We start from the raw sequence: 18,637 nt of genomic DNA, 5'->3' as shown, positions 1-18,637 counted from the left end.
AATCTGCCTTTGTGGCGGGGAAACAAATTCAGGATAATATATTGGTGGTGCATGAGCTCCTACACTCACTGCTTCATAAAAAAAAAGTGATCAGACTGGCATGGCTATGAAGCTCGACATGGCTAAGGCGTACGACCGCGTGGAATGGGTGTTCCTCTTAACCATGATGGCGAAATTGGGGTTCGCTCCTTTATTTTGCAAATGGATCAAGGAGTGTATTTCCACTGCCTCTTTCAACATCCTAGTAAATGGAAACCCGACTGGGTTTGTCCTGCCGGAGAGAGGGCTGCGACAAGGAGATCCCCTATCTCCCTATCTCTTCCTGCTCTGTACGGAAGGTCTTTCTATGCTCATTAGGAGAGGGATGAAGCGGGGTGCTCTCCACGGGTTCAGAGTGTCGGATAATGGGAACCCAATCTCGCATCTGTTTTTTGCGGATGACTCAGTGTTATTCGGTCATGCCAGTATGGAGGAGGCGAGAGGCATTTTGGAGGTGTTACGGACATATGCCCGTGGCTCTGGTCAAGCAGTTAATCTTTCCAAAAGCTCGATATTCTTTGGCTCGAAGACCTCGAACAGGGTTAGGAGGAAGATTGGAAGTACCATGGGAATCCAATGTAAGACCGGGTTTGGTAGGTATTTTGGGCTGCAAGCTGATTTTGGCCACTCTAAAAGAGTGGTTTTTGAAGAGGTGCGGGACAGGCTTGAATCTCGGCTGGCAGGTTGGGCTGAGCAATTTCTATCTCAAGCAGCAAAGGAAGTCCTTATCAAGGCAGTGGCCATGGCGATGCCAAACGATGCCATGAGTTGTTTTAAGTTACCCATTAGGGTATGTAGAGACCTGGAGAAAGCTATCAGGAACTTTTGGTGGAGAGGAAGTGAGCAGAGGAAGGGTGTACACTGGATCTCTTGGGAGCGGTTAATGAAGCAAAAACGGCTCGGCGGGTTGGGCTTCAGAGATATCCAATGTTTCAACTTGGCTTTCCTTGCCAAGATTGGATGACGGCTGATCCAGAATCCGAGGTCGTTGCTTGCTACGGTTCTGAAGGAAAAATACTATCCAGGAAAAAGCTTTACTGAGGTGGGAAAGGGTAGGAACACGTCTTGGGGATGGAAGGGCATCTTTGAAGCCCGAAAGGTGCTCCTACAAGGTCTGCGGTGGCGGGTAGGGGACGGGGCCTGCATCAACATCAGGGAGGACCCTTGGTTTCCTAGACCCTCTACTTTTAGAGTTTTGCCATTGGTGAACTTGCAAGCTACCTTGGTAAGTGATTTAATTGATTCGGGGTCCAGCTCTTGGAAATGTGATCTGATTTTGGCAAGCTTTCATTGGGATGATGTGGGGCCCATCTTAAGCATCCCCTTAAGCAAGACTGGGTGCCGGGTTCGGATGGTGTGGCATCACAATGCGAATGGGGTTTATTCGGTTCGATCGGGGTATGGAGTGGCTATGAACCTTATGGAAAATGGTGCTTTGGGGAAGAAAGGTCGAGGGTTTGCTAGCGAAAAACCAAAAAACTGCTATGCTTGGAACCTGATCTGGAAGTTGAAGGTACCTAACAAAATTAAAATTTTTATCTGGCGATGTTGTAACAACGCACTGGCTGTTCGTCGTAACCTGAAACGGCGACATATGAGAGTGGACAACGTCTATGGAGTGTGTGGTGTTGTGGATGAGTCGGAAATTCATCTCTTCTTCCGATGTCACCTCAGCCACCTGTTCTAGTTCTCCTCTCCGCTTCAGTTGGACTCCTTTGAACTGGCAGGAGCAGACTTCCTATCTAGCTGGGAGTTGTTCTGGTCTCGGGTCAAGGGGAGGGACAACGCGGAGGAGATCATGCAGGAGTTTGCCTTTGGGTTATGGAGACTGTGGAAAAATAGGAACGAGGTGGTTTTTAATGGTGTGCACCGGTAACCCTTGGAGCTTTTGGAGGCCTGGAGCAGGAACATCTCTGAATTCAGAGACGCTACGCTCAGTGAGACTGCGGGAAAACAGCCTAGGGGTAGTCCGATGATCTCATCCTTGGACCGTGGGGTTTGTAGATGGGAGAAGCCGGCGTTCGGGGTCCTCAAGGTCAACACTGACGCCTCGTGGTGCAAGAACACTCTCCGCACGGGAGTGGGGTGGGTCTGCCGGGACTTTGCGGGACTACTTCATGGTGCAGGGGGTCAGGTGATGGGTTGTGTCACTCTGCGGCTGCTGGGGAAGCTGTGGCAATCAGGACCGCCCTCATAGCTTGCATTGACCACGGGTTTGATAATGTTGTTATTGAATATGATGCAAAGGTGATTATACATATGATTAGGCATGAACTGCCTATTGATTTCAGTCTTGAATGTATCCTTAGTGATTTTGAGGTTCTAGCGCTTAGGTTAAGGTCTGTTTCGTTCTCCTACGTGCCTAGGGAGAGCAATGTTGCTGCTCACTCGGTTGCTAAGTTTGTTTTCAAGGAAGGATGTGAATTTGGGTGGGACTGTATTGGGCCTGAATTTTTGTTTAACATCCTAGCCCAGGATGTAAATCTTTCTATTTGTATCTAATATATTTCTATCTTTGGGAAAAAAAAAAAAAACATTACTTAATATGTATTGTTTATGTGTTAAATTTAAAAGAATCCAAATCCAGCAATTGGCATTTTAAAGTACAGATTTCTGGATAAAATAGAGTGTGTTCACATTACGTTAGTTTCAAAATTTGTGAAAGCTAATGTTTAATTAAAAAAATGATCAAAGTACACCATTCTTTTTACTTTTCCAGGTCTGAACCAAATCACTTTTGACTTGTGCTACCACCCCACTTGATTAATAAAGCCCTTTAATTACGGAAATGATCTATTCCATCAAATTCATTCAATTAATCAATTCGGTTTTTTAAAATTTGATATAACGGTTAGAAATAGGAGACTTCTTTAAAAGTTATAATAACTTTAGCTGTTGAATCAAATTTCAAGAGGTTGAATTAGGTGATTGGATGAATTTGACGGAAGGGATCGGGAGAGGATCCCTTTCCCTTTAATTACCACTCTCTCCCAAAAGGGATCAACTGTCCTGGTTACACTTGTTTACCATCCTAATTTTAGTTTTTAGGTTTTTTTTTTTTTTTTGGGGGGGTTAATTGACTAATGTTCCTAAATTATAAACCGCATTGCAGTTTTGTCCCCAAATTCGAAAATTAGATAATGCAGTTCCCAAATTATGTCTGGACTCAAGATGCATTTTTGACGTTTCCATCAACTCTGTCTATTTCTTTATCAAAATTGATCATGTTTAACTATGTTTACATTGTTGTTGATCCTAAACCAAAGGGTGTAGAGTAACCCCTTATTCTTATTTTTTTGCTTCAACCTGGTGAGAAATTATATAACATGACCGGCAAACTGTGTTTATATCAAAGTTCTAAAAGACGCTGGACGTTAGTCAGGTGGCAGACTAGGGTCTAGTGCTTAGGCGCCAAGGAGGGGGCTAGGCGGCGGCTTAAGCAAATTTAAGTAAATTTATTATATATTATATAAATAAGTGTCTATTTATACTTATAAACACATATAATTATATTGGTATACATAAATTACAAAAATAAAATGAGATATATATTATAAAGTATTAGTTCATAGTGAAAACATGGGAAACAAGCATATAATGAGTGTTCATTCAAGTATTGAACAAGTCTCTTACATCTTATTGAAAACTTCAAATGCAAAATGAAAGTTATTAATTTTTTGTCTAAGTAAGAGTAGAGACATAGGTGGCTTTAGGTGGTTGCCTAAGGGGCTAGGCAGAGCCTAAGTGGGTCTAGACGTACTTTCTTAATTTTCAAACGCCTAGGAACTAAACAGAGCTGCGGCCACTTGCCCAACGTCTATGCGGAAATTTTTAGAACAGTGGTTTATATGCCACACATATGATACTTAAACTTATTGTATTACGTTACCAAAGCTGACCCGTGACATTACTTTTTATGATAGTGAGCCGTATATCATTGAGTGTACGTAAGACCTTCTCCTAGTCCTCCTAACTGTGGAATTAAGCAAGAAATTGCATAAAAAAATTACATAACAACAATAAAGTGCTTTGCTAGTGAAATGTGGCCACTAGAAGTTGAGAGAAGCTTTTAATCCAAAACAAAACATGCTACTCTGCCACACCAGAAAAGAACATGAGGTTATTCACACGAAATTAAACAACAAATCCTCAAATCCAACCAAGGTTCTGTTTCTCTTCCAAAGATATCATCATCTTTTAGCTCTTTCTCCAATCCAACAGCTTTATAATATTTGCTACAGCTCATACAGATACAGTAACGCAGGCAGAGGCTCACCAGAGAGACACGGTGCAGTGCAGCATTAGACAAAGAAAAAGAAGAAACAAAAGCAAATAAAGTAGAAAGCTTTTGAATAAGTGCACACATTTTACTGTCTTCTTTCAATTTTTTGTCAGTCTCTCCCTCATGGTTAGAGGAAAGAAAAAACGCCACCACCGCCCAAAGTTCAGGTTTTGCAGATGAGATTTTGGGTTAAATGCATCCTCCAAATTTGGCTTACTTGATTCAATGCTTAAAATAAAGACAAAATCGGAGCATGGGTCTGAAATTTATTTGAATTTGAGTTTTGGTTTATGAACTGAAAAGCTGCGAGTACAAATCTATGAAGTTGTGATAATCGAAATTAACGTGTAATGTATCTCTAACACAATGATACTGTTGGATAACATTGTTAGAACTTTCGCTAGAACTAAAGAGTTCAAAAAGGTAAATGAGAGGCAAGAGTTAAAAGAGCTACTCATGTCGTGACAAGTTCAACGTAAATACTTGTACGTTTTAGTAAATGAATACTCCAATCGAACCAAAATTTAAGAATCATGCTCCATTATCTCAAATGTAAAATAACCCAATTGATTTTTTATTTTTTAATTTTGTGGTGACCCATTGAACTACAACTTTAGATTTTAAAAGTAGTAGGGTTTGCAGAGAGGTAGGCTTTTTGAAAATTGGGTGATCGGTAAAACAGCTTTTGCCGTAAGGTAAATTGTCCACACATGTACAAACAAAACAACAGACAAACAACCGGTGAATAATTGTGGTCTATAATCTGTTATTGTCATCTTCTGGTTCTGGACCCTAGCTTTCATGCTGATAAGCAGGAAACTAACGAAAAGGGTTTGAAAACTTTGAGTTTTAATGATAAGGACAAAATAAAGGGTAAAATGAATAGTACCAGAATTGACTTTTTAGTGTAAAAATGTGGTTTTTCATTAAAGTAAACAGTACCAGATGCTTTTCGTTAAAGTTCCCCTGATAAACACCAAAAGTTGTACGTTCTATTATATAGACCCGGCTTCTTTGCGATCACGGTTAAATTATATTAACATTTTATATTAATTTTTTTATAGAAATAATAAAACAAAAAGTAATAATGATATAAAATGTTGACATGACTTAATCGTGACTGTACAAATAAAAAAGGATGAGAGTGTATAAGAATTGAAAAGACAGAGAAGCCATGTCCTTATTATACGATACGTGACACTCGAAATTTTTATTAGGATTAGACTTCACACGCTTGTCTGACTTAGCCTAACATCGTTGTTGACTTTGTAATCAATTTTGAAGGATGATGGCATCTCCAATGTGTAAGTTGTATTCTAAAATCTTAAGAACAACAAAACATTACAATCATAATGCAATAAATCAAATCGGCATGAAATTAGAATTAAACTTATTTGTAGAACACGATGGTTCTAGTGGATGACAAATGAGCCCTCTACTTTCAGCAACCAAAAGTGTTACAGCAAGAATATGGTTTGCTCAGAATGAAATGTGTATATTGTAACAGTAGGGATACCCTTAATATAGTGATTAAGTTCCTCTCAAACTGCTTATTATAGTTAACAGAGAGATGCACCAAATCAATATTATCAAAATGTTATCCCACAAAGACATGTATAGTATGTCTTAATTAGGGTTTCAAATAGTAAACTAAAGTATCTAAGTTCCATGATACTTGTCAATCAATATAAATCACTATAAGAGCCAAATAACTTGAAGATCAAGTTACTTTGATTTTCAAGTATTCTGTCTCTCTTAAACAATTGACAACTCAAGATGAGTCTTATACAATGGAGTAGGCAAATGAGGAGCCAAACTCCTTTTGATCTGCCATATAGGCAAATCAAGCTCAAATGGAGCAGTAAATTGAGTAGGCTCTTAAGTATGCCTACTTATAATTGTTGGATTTGATTTCCAAACCTTCTATTTTCAATTTCAATTATTCATTTTTGTATTACTTAATACTACGTACTATTGAAAAAATAATTCCTTTTGTTGTTTTCGACGTTATTTTTACTTTAATTTATGCATTTCAACTGCTCGAACAAGGCCTACATGAAAAAGATTGCCTTTTTTTTTTTTTTTTTGGGGTATATAGGTGAATGTGGGGACTTCGAAACTCTTATCTTTGTAGGGATGTGATTTTTACGCATTTTGTTTATAAACTATTTTTGTTTCTTTTTACTAATCATCTTCTACAGACAAGGATTGTCTGCCCTCCTAGTTGTGGTGCCCTTTCATACCCTCATATTTTGTGCGGTCACGGTTAAGTCACGTCAATATTTTATATTTTTATTGTTTTTTATCTTATTATCTCATTAAAAAATTAATATAAAATGTTGATGTGGCTTAACCTTGACCACATAAAATAAGAGAGCATAGAAGGACACCACAACTAGAAGGTCAGACAATCTGCCTCCATCTTCTACTTGTGCACTCCAACTACTGCCAGAAGAAGGAAGAAGTGCGTACAGGAAAATATTTAAATTGAGACAATGCATTAATCCACCACATTATTGAGGCTACGAGCTTTTGCCAGAGGCTACGAGTGGGTAAGCAGCTGTTTGGTACATTACTCTGTTTGGAACATTAAAATGTAATCCAGTGACTGATTGATTGGACCGGTTTAGTGGATTGACACACAAGTTACCCTGCCATTATCTCTGTCAGTCTCACTCCCAACTGCCAACACTCCGATTTCCAGGAAAATTTTCAATGCTATTGAAATACAGAATGATGTATATTAAGGAAATTTAACGAAAAGTTGTCAGTACTGTTTAATTTAATAAAAAATTATATTTTTATACTAAAATATTAATTCTGATACTACTCGTTTTATCTTTTATTTTGCTTTTATTATTAAAACTAAAAGTTTTTAAATCATTTTTATTAGTTTTCCTTATATTATTACAATGTTATATTTAAACTCTTTAATATTACGTAACTTTAATGAAAAGTTTATGATATTTTTCATTTTAACGAAAAATTATATTTTTACATTAAAAAGTCAATTATAATACTATTTATTTTATTATTTTAATTAAAACTTAAAATTTTTATACATTTTTCATTTATTTTCTCTGAATATTATTATTTATTTAACACGTATGCGTCCATGTTACCACCAACCTCTCACATAACCATTGGATTTTGATTTGACCAAGCTCCTCAACTAGAAACTGAACAAATCCAGGCACCAGTGTGAAAAGAAGGGACATTCTAGGGTAATCCAAATTATGAGATACTATGGGTATATTAATTGTTAAATCTAATCTTCGATATTCTGGAACATTTAAGAATTTTTTAACAAGAGAATATATGAAATGAAAGAAAAAAAAAAAAGGAAAGAAATACCTGCTGACACTCATGGCCAATGCATATTTTTTATTGTCGGATGTAATCTACCAGTTCTAGTCACAAAATTTAAGTCGTTGAATCAAGTCTAACAATCAAATATGTATCGATATTGAGTGTTTGTAGGTACTTTAGAAAAATCGGAGAAAAAAGAAGGTGTCAATGAGCAAACACTTTGTTTTACTCAGTCCAAATATGATACAAGATTGGTTTTAGACAGAGCCTATAAAGAATGTCTATGACTTCAACCCAGTGCAAACTTAGATAAAATACTGCATTTGTAATGGCCCAGGCAACAGCAATGCGGAATTAATTTTCATGTGAGATGGAAATAGACGATGCGAGAGTCGACTTCTTATCGTGGGTATTTCGAGTGAATGATACCGTTGCAACGGTAAATTCTCCAGCGTAACAAGTTTCAATGTAAAAGAAATAACCAACATTATTTTTGGGTTTATAAAATATTTGTAAGAACAAGTTCTAATCATGGCACTGTAGGGGCATCCAAATCATAGGGTGAAGTATTGGCTTGGTTTTGCTACTTTGTATGAAAACTTCTGGTGTCTTGGACCTGATCATGTTCTTTAATATTTGGGATAAGCCCAACTCCAACCCATTGGGCCTCACTCATGCCACTGTATATCCTTTCTCTTCAATTTTCAAATACTTCATAGAATCTTTTATGATATTTTGTCAGTAATTGATGAAAATCAAATAGAATTCTCTTTGTCAATCAAAAGAAGGTAAAAAAATTATTTCATCTTCTATCACACAAAAAGAATGATGTACAATAATATAATTTCACAAGACCAAATTTTGCTATTTTTATTGAAACCTGACCTAAACGTAATTTTAGCATATATCTAATATTAAAAAAATAAAAAACAAAAAGACAAAAACATCTCTTCTCACTCCCACGTTCTCTTTCTCCCTCTCTCATTTCCACTTTAAAAACAAAATTGAAAAATATTAATACATACAAAGTGTGTAGGCATATGCTAGTTTGAATAATCAAAATGCATTAAATCCTTAGATAAGGCTGGTCTGAGATTGTGGCGCTTTTAAACACTGAAATAATTGGCTCTTTAGTATGATCTTAACATGAATGTCAAGACATTACTTTCTCAGGAAATGTTGATGATTGTGCTGTCTCAAACAAAATGACCTGGGAGGACACTAAGGATTCAATGGCTCTGTTGGGTTTGGATGAGGAGGACAGAGAGTTCTCACTCATCATTTGAGCAGAAGAGCAGAGCGAGTGCCCGATCCTTCTCTGAAAATCCAATCATAGCTAACGTAGATGATCACTTTAGTAGTTCCCAAGTTAAAATTCCAATTAATGTTAGATTTCCTTGTTGGTTATTGTTTTTTCTACCACAACTCTCTAATGTATTAATATGTTCGCATCAGTTGATTGAAGATGAGGAGGAGCTCAAGGCTTCTGAGAAAGAACAATACGTGAAGATCGGTTTTTTGGAGCACAAGTTGGTAAGTGACACAATGCTGTGTTTGCTAAACATCCGCAGTATTTCGGTTTCTTTACTCTTTTTTTCTTCTGCCGAGGCATCTAAGCAACTTTGAATAGCACGTGAAGGATGCATTCGTTCTAATTAGTTTCTCCTCGATCTGCAAAATAAAATGTTGCTGGCTGCAGACCTGATGAAAGGGGTGTTTGAACGACTTTGTTTAAGTTTCGTTTGGAGAAATGGTTGGGGATTGATCTTTTAGCGAAATAAGATGATTCACGAAAAAAAGAAAACAAAGATTGCATTTTTTTGCTACAACAGAAAAGTTAGATTAAACTGTTAAATTAGTTGATGCTGCATAATCGACTTCATCGATCTTATTCCGTACTTCTTTCGACGTTGGATTTCTATGCCGGTGTTTCAGAAGGCGGCGAGCTTGAAATTCAGCAGTTAAAAGTTTGGTACGAAGGTTGAATCCGAGTCTACACCAAGGTTGAACGAAGGCATGGTTGTTTGTATATGCCACTGAAAATTATATAGTTTGTATTAGCACATTAATCTCGTACTAATCTACTATGAGCTTTTTCTTTTGATCATAAGAAGGGTAGTGATTTTTTTAACAACGTTGAGATTTTGCGGAAAACTAATCAGCAAAAAGGGGAGTGTAAAATTCAGACTAATGCCATAACAAGTTTCAACCTATGATTCCACATTCCAATTTTATCCGTTTACACGTCTTTTATGCTTATACTTTCCTTTAATTTTATTAATTATTACACAAGTATAAGAAGACGAGTACAAAAGGATAAATAGAGAGTGCGAAAATCATCGCTTCCACAGTTCGGCTACATGGAATGAAACGTCTGTATTTTGGACCAAATTGTTTCTCTAGCATCTAGGGACAGCCCAACTCTAACCCATTGGGCCTCACTTCAATGGCATTGTCTTTTTGGGCTCCTAATGCCTCATGGAATTTCTTTTGATTTTTGGGTTTTTGGTTTTCATAATTTCTTTTTATTTCTATTTTTTGTTGTCTTATCAATTTTACCTTTTGATGGGATCGGCCTAAAGAAAAATATATACATTCAGCAATTATAAATAAAGTTAAAAGTGACAGGTTTGCCAGATAAATAAAAAGGCTTGGAGGACCTTGATTTTAATTCGTAAAAGGTATGTGTTGATCCCACCGGTCCTTTTCTTTTCCTATTTTTCTCACAAATTTTCTATGACAGCTTAATTACTTATAAGCATATAAAAAATCTTTTTTTTTCTCGATGTGGAATTCATACTCTCAACACGGCCCTTCACGTATGATAAATTTTTAAGCCTAGCATGTGGACAACACATATTGGATGACGTAGAACACATGTGGTCGTTGAGCTTCACTCGAGGGACAACATGCTATGATACCATGGATAAAAGATTTTACCATAAAATCAATTGACAATATAAAAAATAACTCAATTAGTTATAAGCACATGCAAAGTACGTTCTTTCTCTAATATGTAATTCATACTCTCAACACTTAATCATACTACATGATATTTAATGAGAACTTATTTCCACAACTTTTTTTTGTTTACACTTCCTTTTTATTTATGTAGACTGATTCTTCTGTGGTCTATTCAATCTAAATACCAAGAACAAAAGATGTGTGCATAAGTTTCTTCTTATGTAATACGTCAACCATAAGGTGATTGTTATATTCGACACATCTCCACTTAATACATAATCGTTTAGTCAGTTCCAAATCATGAACACTAGTTGTTAAAAAAATAAAGATAAAGTGTTAACATACACAAATTTTGGTAGGCACAATTTGATACATGTGCACAAATTTTATCATTATGTGTGTGACATGTAATTTATACATATGAGGTACGGTAGAAAATGTGTACACTGTGATTTGTAAGAAAAGAATTGACTCCAAAGTGTGAATGAGGTATAGTTGGTTCGTTTATTTGTAGGTCAAAATTTTCACACCCTCGTTTTCTTCTTTTTAACTAATTGGACTCTTTTTACTTGTAGATCATAATTTTCGCACTCTTATTTTTTACTTTACCACTTATCATTGTATTTATGTCCCTTGGTCATTCTTTGATTTATTTGATTAAAATCTTGTTTGAAAGTGATTTTAAAATGACTGAAAGTGATTTTGATAAATACATTTTGAAGCCAATTCGTAATAAAAATGCAAATGAATTTCGAAAAAAAACACTGATAAATACTTTTTGGAAAAAACGAACAACTGCTATTCTTTGAAAAAGAACTTCAAGCGAAAACCATAAACTTGAGTAGAAAAAGGTGAATAAGAGCTGAAGCTCGCTTATTTTCGCGCTCTGTTGTTCCCTTTCTCGGCAAGGCCCCGTCGTCTCCCTTAAACCCTTGTCAGATACTCAGACGACGGTACTCTCTCTCTCTCTAATTCTTTTCTATGTATTTGTTTTCTTATCGAAAATAGCTAAATGTACTGGTGGTCTGAATCATCCGGTTTGATCAAGACGAAAAGCTTGCATTTTCTTTTGGTTTTTTTTGCTTTTTGAGGTTTGTGCAGTGTTTCATGGAATTCTTAGGGTTCTAGGGTGATACATTGTTTCGATGATCGTGGTTTTCATCAAGATATAATCTTTTTGGTTTTCTGGATCGTAATATTAGTGGGTTTGTGCATATTTCTTCGATTTTTTCTTTTAATCAGTGGACTCCCCTTTTCATAAATGGCCATTGTTTTGGCTTCTGGTTCCGAAACTGTGAGTTCTGATATCTTCTAGCTATTTTTGTGTTTGGTTGAGTTTGCTTTGCTCATTGTACAAAAAATTGAGTGAATGGGTTTTTTCTTTTCCGGATTTTTTTCTTTCTTTCTAGAAGTTGTAATTGAATTGTTTATTTGTTGCTTGATTCCGCGGATAACACACATTGCGTTAAGTTTCCGTTCAATGCTGTTAATTTTTTCAAATTCGTTGAGGCTAGTATAAATACCTGCATTATAGTGTCCTGCAGTTGGACTTGGTGATGAAACCTCATGCCAATGTAAGCATTATCTTTGTAATATTAATACAAAATCGCAAATCGTTGGTGAAATCTCAGGACATTGTTGATCAAATTTGCTGGAATACGGTTCTTGCACACCACGTATCTGACCTATGTTCTTCTTATTTTCAAATTAACTAAGAATTTATACTCAGCGCTTCTACAGAGTGCTGTACTAACTGGTTTATGAACTTTATAAGACAATGGTGAACGCTTCTTTTTTTTCCCTTGTGACGAAACCTCTCAATTTTCTATCTTTTATTCTTGTGTTTTCCGCCTTCCGTTACATTCTTTTACTTCATATTTGACCATTCTATTCTTTAAAGGAAACATAATGACGAGAATGACTGATTTTTTTTGTTACCCATTAGAGTGCTTTTCAGTAAATAACTTGTCATAGAAAAGGAAAAGGAATATGAAGAATGAATTGCATTTCAGATTTTTTTTGCCAATCAGATTTTGTTCTCTATGTCTTTATGCTTATAATAATTTATTAAGTACCTTTTTTTTTCAATAAAAATACAAAAAGAGGATGAGGAACTAGTAGACATGAATTATACAACATAACGCATAGGCCTTCTTTCAACACGCGGCCTTGGTATGTCAAGCATGCAGCCAAACGTTTCGAACAGATCAGTCAGAAATGCAGAGTGGTGGTTTTATAATGTAGTTGTTTCATAACTTTACTCATTTGAAAAGTTGGTGAAATCTGATGCACTTGATGGTCCTTATCGGTTGATTGGTATTCCTCCTCCCTTTCCATTCTTGTTTCATTCATTTTCGGGTAGCCTGTATTGTATGAATATGAATCTGTATATGGAACATGACCTTTAATTCCTTTTCAGGTTTTTGATATATATCTGCCCTGTCTGCATCAGAAAATGGGGGCAGGAAGGAAAACAAAAACCTTTACTGCGCCTCCTCAAGATCTGGCGACCTACTCTGCATCCATGAGAAATTTGAGCAAAAATCACCTTGGTGGAGTCGTATTTGGTTGCACCAAAACCACAATGGAAGAATGTCTATATAAACAACTCTTTGGTCAGTGTCCTGAACTTTGCCGCGTGTTTTGTTCCTAATTTTTTCATTAACTGTTTCACTTTTACATTTGGTAAGTGTATTGGTTTGAATATATGAAACCGGTGGAGTGGTGATAATTGGTATTGAACTTCATATGCCCCAATTTCTTCTAATCTATGTTGCAACTTGCAAGTGTATTGCCATCTTCACATTTTGTATTGGGGCCCTCTTCACATTAGATTCTCTTGGAACGAGTCCCGAAATATTGTAGTCAGTTTTATTGTGTGCACAAAACTTTGTGCAAATAATGATCTTTTTCTCTGTTGTTTTCATACAGTACTACTGCGAATTTCTTGTCTTAGTTTTAGTTTTGGGTCCATAAACTCGTGAGTTGTATTTTATGGGTTGTATTCTGTACTCTTTCAGGCTTACCAGGTGCACACTTTTCATATGTAAAGAATATCACTCCTGGTTTGCTGCTTTTTCTCTTCAACTATAACGATAGGAAACTACATGGTATCTTTGAGGCTGCAAGCTGTGGCCAAATGAATATTAACCCGTATGGATGGACCACTGATGGTTCAGAGAAAACACAATTTCCCGCTCAGGTATTTAAAATGATGTTTCACATAATAGATCTAATTGTCCCGAGTCGTAATTTCATTTTAAGCAAACAAGGTTTGGGTCTTTTAATACTTTTGTATTATATTTTCTACATTAAGGTTCAAATCCGTGTCCGGCTGCAGTGCCGACCAGTGCCCGAAAGTCAGTTTAAACCAATACTTGTTGACAACTACTACAGTCAGCGTCATTTCTGGTTTGAGCTTGACCACGCTCAAACAAGTAGGGTGATGTCTTTGTTCGCAACTGCTGGAATCGCTTCAAGTACATCTGTGGGTTCTTTACCACGGAATAAAATTAAGTGGAGTGATACGTTTCAAGCCCCTACCTCAACTGGCACATTAGAATGGTTTAAACCACTTGCTTCAGCAGATTCCACAAAGTTAGTTGAAAGAAATGATCCATTCAACGCCCAAATAGAAATCATGGAGGCTGAACAATCGGAGGAAGAACTCATATTCATGAAACTGAAAGAGTTAGCACTCCAATCCAACCTCAAGAGTAGTGAAGGTGAAGACATATCTTTGTCAGGAGTTGCTGAAGATCATCATGTCTTGAATGAATTGACCTTGGACGACAATGAGAATCCAACGGAGCCATCGGGTTTGGAGGAGAAGAGGGGAAGAAATCCTCACTCCTCATCTGAGGAGCAGAAGGTAGAAAGTCCTCAATTCTCATCTGAGGAGAAGAGGGGAGAAAGTCCTCAATCCTCATCTAAGCAGAGGATTGGAGAGAGTGCTCAATCCTTGTCTGAGTTTCAGGCAATCATTACAAAGGTAAATGATCATTTAGTTGTCCGTAAATTATAAAGTCTAACGTTAGGTGTCTGTTAGTTTTCTTTTATTTACAACCAACCTTATGTGTTATTATATTTGTATCAGTTGAATCAAGAGATGGAGGAGCTCAGGGCTTATAAGACAGAGTTCACAGAACAATCTAAAAAGTTTGGTTATTTGGAGCATAAGCTGGTACTTAATATTAATGCAATGCTATGTTTGTTAAACTTTGTTAAACATTGGCATATTTTTGTTTCTGTAGAATCTGTACTTTATTTCTTCTGCTGAGCCGTGTAAGCTACATTTAATAGCATGCATTGCAGATGCATTGTCTCATAAATCATCATTGGCATTAAATAGGTTCAAGTTATTTTGATTGACACATGAAGTTATCAAACCTTTTTTCTTCAGACTTTTTGCTTCAGTTGATCACTTCTTCACTTTCATTTCTAATTCATGTATTTTTTTTGCCTATCGCTTCCATAATTCAATAAAACATAATGATACTTGCATGCTAAAGACTCTTTGTTTATCCTTGTTAGTTTCTTTATCAATTTGCAAATTACAAGGTTGCCATATGGAATTCCAGGTCCAGGTCTGATGACAGTGGTGTTTGAATGACAAAGGGATTTCTTTTAACTTTTGCTTGTAGAAGCATAGTCTTCTCAGGAGTTGGGTTTTAAGTTTCTGCCTTCTGTTTTTGGAAAGTTGTTAGAATAGAAATATATGTTAAATGGTCAGAGGAAGTTTCTGGTTGCACATAAAAAATCATAGTATGAAACTATTATGTAAATGATGACTGAAAGCACCCTATGGTTCTTTATTCTTCTTGCTGTTGCCAAAAGGCCAACAAAAGTCCTCCTGAAGGAATTTTGATATTAATATCTGACTTAGAACTCGTTCCTTGCCTTTCTTATGACCTGTGTCAGTCAGAACCCATGAACCCTTTATGGCTAATAGTTCATAATCAACTTCATTTATCTTATTTCTTCTTAATTTGGAGTTCTACACCGGCATTTCAGGAGCAGGCAGAGACGGAAATTCGATGCTTAAAATTTGGTCTACAGTTGGAATCAGGGTCTACACCTTCCAAGGCACATACTGATGAGAAGGATACTGAATCATGCAATGTCTTGCATTATGACCCCAATGACTCGATGTATCTAGTTGGTGGATATGATGGTGAATCATGTTTGTCGGCATTTGATGCTTATTATCCTTCTCAAGATATGATAAAACCTCTGAGAACAATGAGTTCAGTTCGTTCATATGCCTCTGTTGCACAATTGAATGGTGATCTTTATGTAATTGGTGGTGGCAATGGTCATGTGTGGTATGATACAGGTATTAGATCTTGGTCATTTGAAATTTATTTCTTACTGGAACAAATACTTTCCTGACATCTGTTTTTGGTCATTCTCTGAAGTTGAATCGTACAGCCCTGGTACTGATGAGTGGAAGCAGTGCCCTTCTCTGAGAGAGAAAAAGGGTAGCTTAGCTGCAGCCACCACAAACAGCAAAATTTTTGCAATGGGTGGTGGGAATGGAGTTGATTGCTTTTCAGATGTTGAGATGCTTGATTTAGATGTTGGACGATGGATCCGTACACAGTCAATGTCACAAAAGGTAAAATACCTTTGGGCAATAAAGTATATCTTAATTGAACATGGTTATTGTCCTTTAGCAAAATCCCTTTTCCTATGATGTGTTTTTCTTGCACAAAAAGTTTACCTCGTGGTTCTTGATATGTGCTTCTTTTATTGTTCCAGCGTATGGGTCTTGCTGCAGTAGAACTCAATGGTGTGCTTTATGCCACTGGTGGATTTGATGGGACTAGTTATTTGAAGTAAGATATTGAACCTCCTTTCTATTGTTTAGTTTTTCTGCGGGTCTGTACTCAATGCTATGTGTGAACTGCTTGCTTATTCATATATATGACTTTTATTGGTGAATTCTCTTCTTTCGGATCAATCTTTTAAAATAATGTATATTCATCACACCTTGGTTAGAAGTACTCATGCTTCACTAGTTATGTTGTCATTAATAAATGTTTGACCATAAGAAAAGAACAAGAAACTCGTGGCGAAGAGTGACTATGGGCATTTAAGTTCTAAAGAAAATGCTTGGGTAGGATATTTATGTTAATTCTATCGCACACCTGCTTCTGCGTGTAATTGTAGTGCCTGCATTCTGAACTATTCCTATATCGGTGGTTGACTTGAAACGTTCATATCTCAGCTCTGTTGATAGATTTGACCCCAGAGAACACAAGTGGACCAAAATTGCCTCTATGCATTCGAAAAGGGGTTGCCATTCATTGGTTGTTCTGAATGAAAAAATGTAAGTACATTTCTTCTGACTTGTTTCAATCCGCTTAGTCATGAATTTGGTATGGGAACTTGTCATAAACTTGGACATATATCAATTCTTTTGATGAGCATCTCTGCACATGATTGCTCCACTATGCTCTTTCCCGCCCAAACCACTTAGGGCATCGCTTGGTCTCAAAATTTAATTGGATTAGATAACTCACAAGGCTCAATGTATGTTGAAGGATGGAATGGTATTAGTCACGGAGGAAACTTATCCCTTCCAAACTTACCAATTTTGTTGGGATTGGAATGGATAAGTGTATGTCCTACCTTTAACTTTGAAATTTTTTTGAAGTTGACGTCCATTGAGTCTAATGTCAACTGAGTTCTCCAATGCAATCCAATCATCTACACCAAACGAAGTCTTAAGCAAATGTAAGAGGATTATATTTTTGGTTAATGTGACTCTGATCAGATCCACCCCTTAATTTGAAAAGAACTGCCAAGCATCATAAATTTTACGAGTGCTAACCCGGTAATTAGTCTCCAACAGCAAGTTTCCCTTTTCTTTGTTAAATTTTGGTGCTTAGCTTGTTTGTTGACATTCACAATTATGGACATTCACATGTGTAGATATGCTCTGGGAGGCTTTGATGGAGATTCAATTATCCAGAGTGTGGAAAGTTTTGATCCACTGCTCGGGTCATGGATGCTGGCCGAACCAATGTATAACTCCAGGGGGTATTCAACGGCTGCTGTTATCAAGGATACCATATATGTAATCGGAGGGATGAAATCTGACGAATGCATAGCAGAGACAGTAAGTTTCATTTTATCATGCTTTCTATCAGTATGAACAAGACTTTTGTGGGTACATTGTAACATTTGTATATAATGGCAGGTTGAATACTACAAGGAGGGGCAAGGTTGGCAGGAAATGGCGATGACGGCCATCGGTAAAAGGTGTTTCATGTCCGCCGTTGCTTATTCGACCTGATCATGCAATGTTGGATGCTGTTAATTTACAAGGGAAAGCCTTTTGGTACATCAAATGCTGTTATCCAAGGTTGTGATTCTGTGAGGTTGTGCACTCTCAGTCATACTGGAGATACTGGAAATGTTTTTAGGGTTTAATGGAAAACATTTTGTGACCGGATACTTTGGTTTGAATATTTTAATGTTGCAAGAATCGCCTTCGAAAATAAAAGAGAGACTTGCATACACCCTCGGGATGCCACCATGGTGTTATAGACTATAGTACAATGTCACATGAAAAAAAGATTAAAGCACATGAAATTAATGGTCCTGGACGCCAAAGTGGCATCCTGAGGAGTATACTACTCTAGGCATTGTTCTAAAAATGGGCCTAGGAGGTGCTAGGCACTGGGCCATGGAAGACTCATGCAATTTAGGCCGAAATATGGAGGAAAATTGGATAGGAGCTAGGCGGGTTAGGTGGTGGTTAGGAGGTTCCATTGTTTTTCAATTTAATCAAGTTAAAGGTTTTTTTTGGGTTACCAACAAACCCCAAAAAAAAGAGACAAACTTGGATTATTTCTCTTGCCGTTTAGTGTTTCTCTTCTCCTTGTTTCTTGGCACTGAATCACTGATGTGTTCTCTCTCTCCATTGCCTCCGGTCGTGTCACTTTGACTTTGCCTACGCCGTCCCTCGGAGCTGCAATTGAGGGTTTTCAATTCTAGGTGTACAATCCCCTTTACATATATTGAATCATTAATTAA

At 36.8% G+C, this 18,637-nt stretch overlaps 1 protein-coding gene across 2 annotated transcripts; it reads left to right on the top strand.

Annotated features, from left to right (window-relative positions):
* Window positions 1-11,407: 11,407 nt before the first annotated feature.
* LOC126619376 (uncharacterized) lies at window positions 11,408-18,134 on the top strand. Of its 2 annotated transcripts, XM_050287733.1 has the most exons (12): window positions 11,408-11,547; window positions 12,698-12,910; window positions 13,014-13,209; window positions 13,615-13,796; window positions 13,911-14,585; window positions 14,691-14,777; window positions 15,608-15,929; window positions 16,012-16,211; window positions 16,355-16,431; window positions 16,824-16,925; window positions 17,531-17,717; window positions 17,799-18,134. In XM_050287733.1, exons 3-12 carry the CDS (start codon window positions 13,050-13,052, stop codon window positions 17,892-17,894), a joined length of 2,088 nt encoding a protein of 695 aa, XP_050143690.1. In that variant the 5' UTR covers window positions 11,408-11,547; window positions 12,698-12,910; window positions 13,014-13,049; the 3' UTR covers window positions 17,895-18,134. The 2 variants fall into 2 exon arrangements, with proteins under 2 accessions (XP_050143690.1, XP_050143689.1); XM_050287732.1 differs by lacking the exon at window positions 12,698-12,910.
* Window positions 18,135-18,637: the final 503 nt, after the last annotated feature.

The sequence above is a fragment of the Malus sylvestris genome, chromosome 4 (genome assembly GCF_916048215.2).
Source record: "Malus sylvestris chromosome 4, drMalSylv7.2, whole genome shotgun sequence".
NCBI classification, from domain to species: domain Eukaryota; kingdom Viridiplantae; phylum Streptophyta; class Magnoliopsida; order Rosales; family Rosaceae; genus Malus; species Malus sylvestris.
Note: the sequence above shows the minus strand (reverse complement) of the source record. Positions and strands in the feature narration are given on the sequence as shown.

Coding starts and splice junctions, on each gene's coding strand:
- LOC126619376 (XM_050287732.1), top strand. CDS start 13,050: ATGGGGGCAGGAAGGAAAACAAAAACCTTTACTGCGCCTCCTCAAGAT. Junction 15,930..16,011: donor TCATGTGTGGTATGATACAG/GTATTAGATCTT, acceptor CATTCTCTGAAG/TTGAATCGTACAGCCCTGGT. Junction 16,212..16,354: donor CACAGTCAATGTCACAAAAG/GTAAAATACCTT, acceptor TTATTGTTCCAG/CGTATGGGTCTTGCTGCAGT.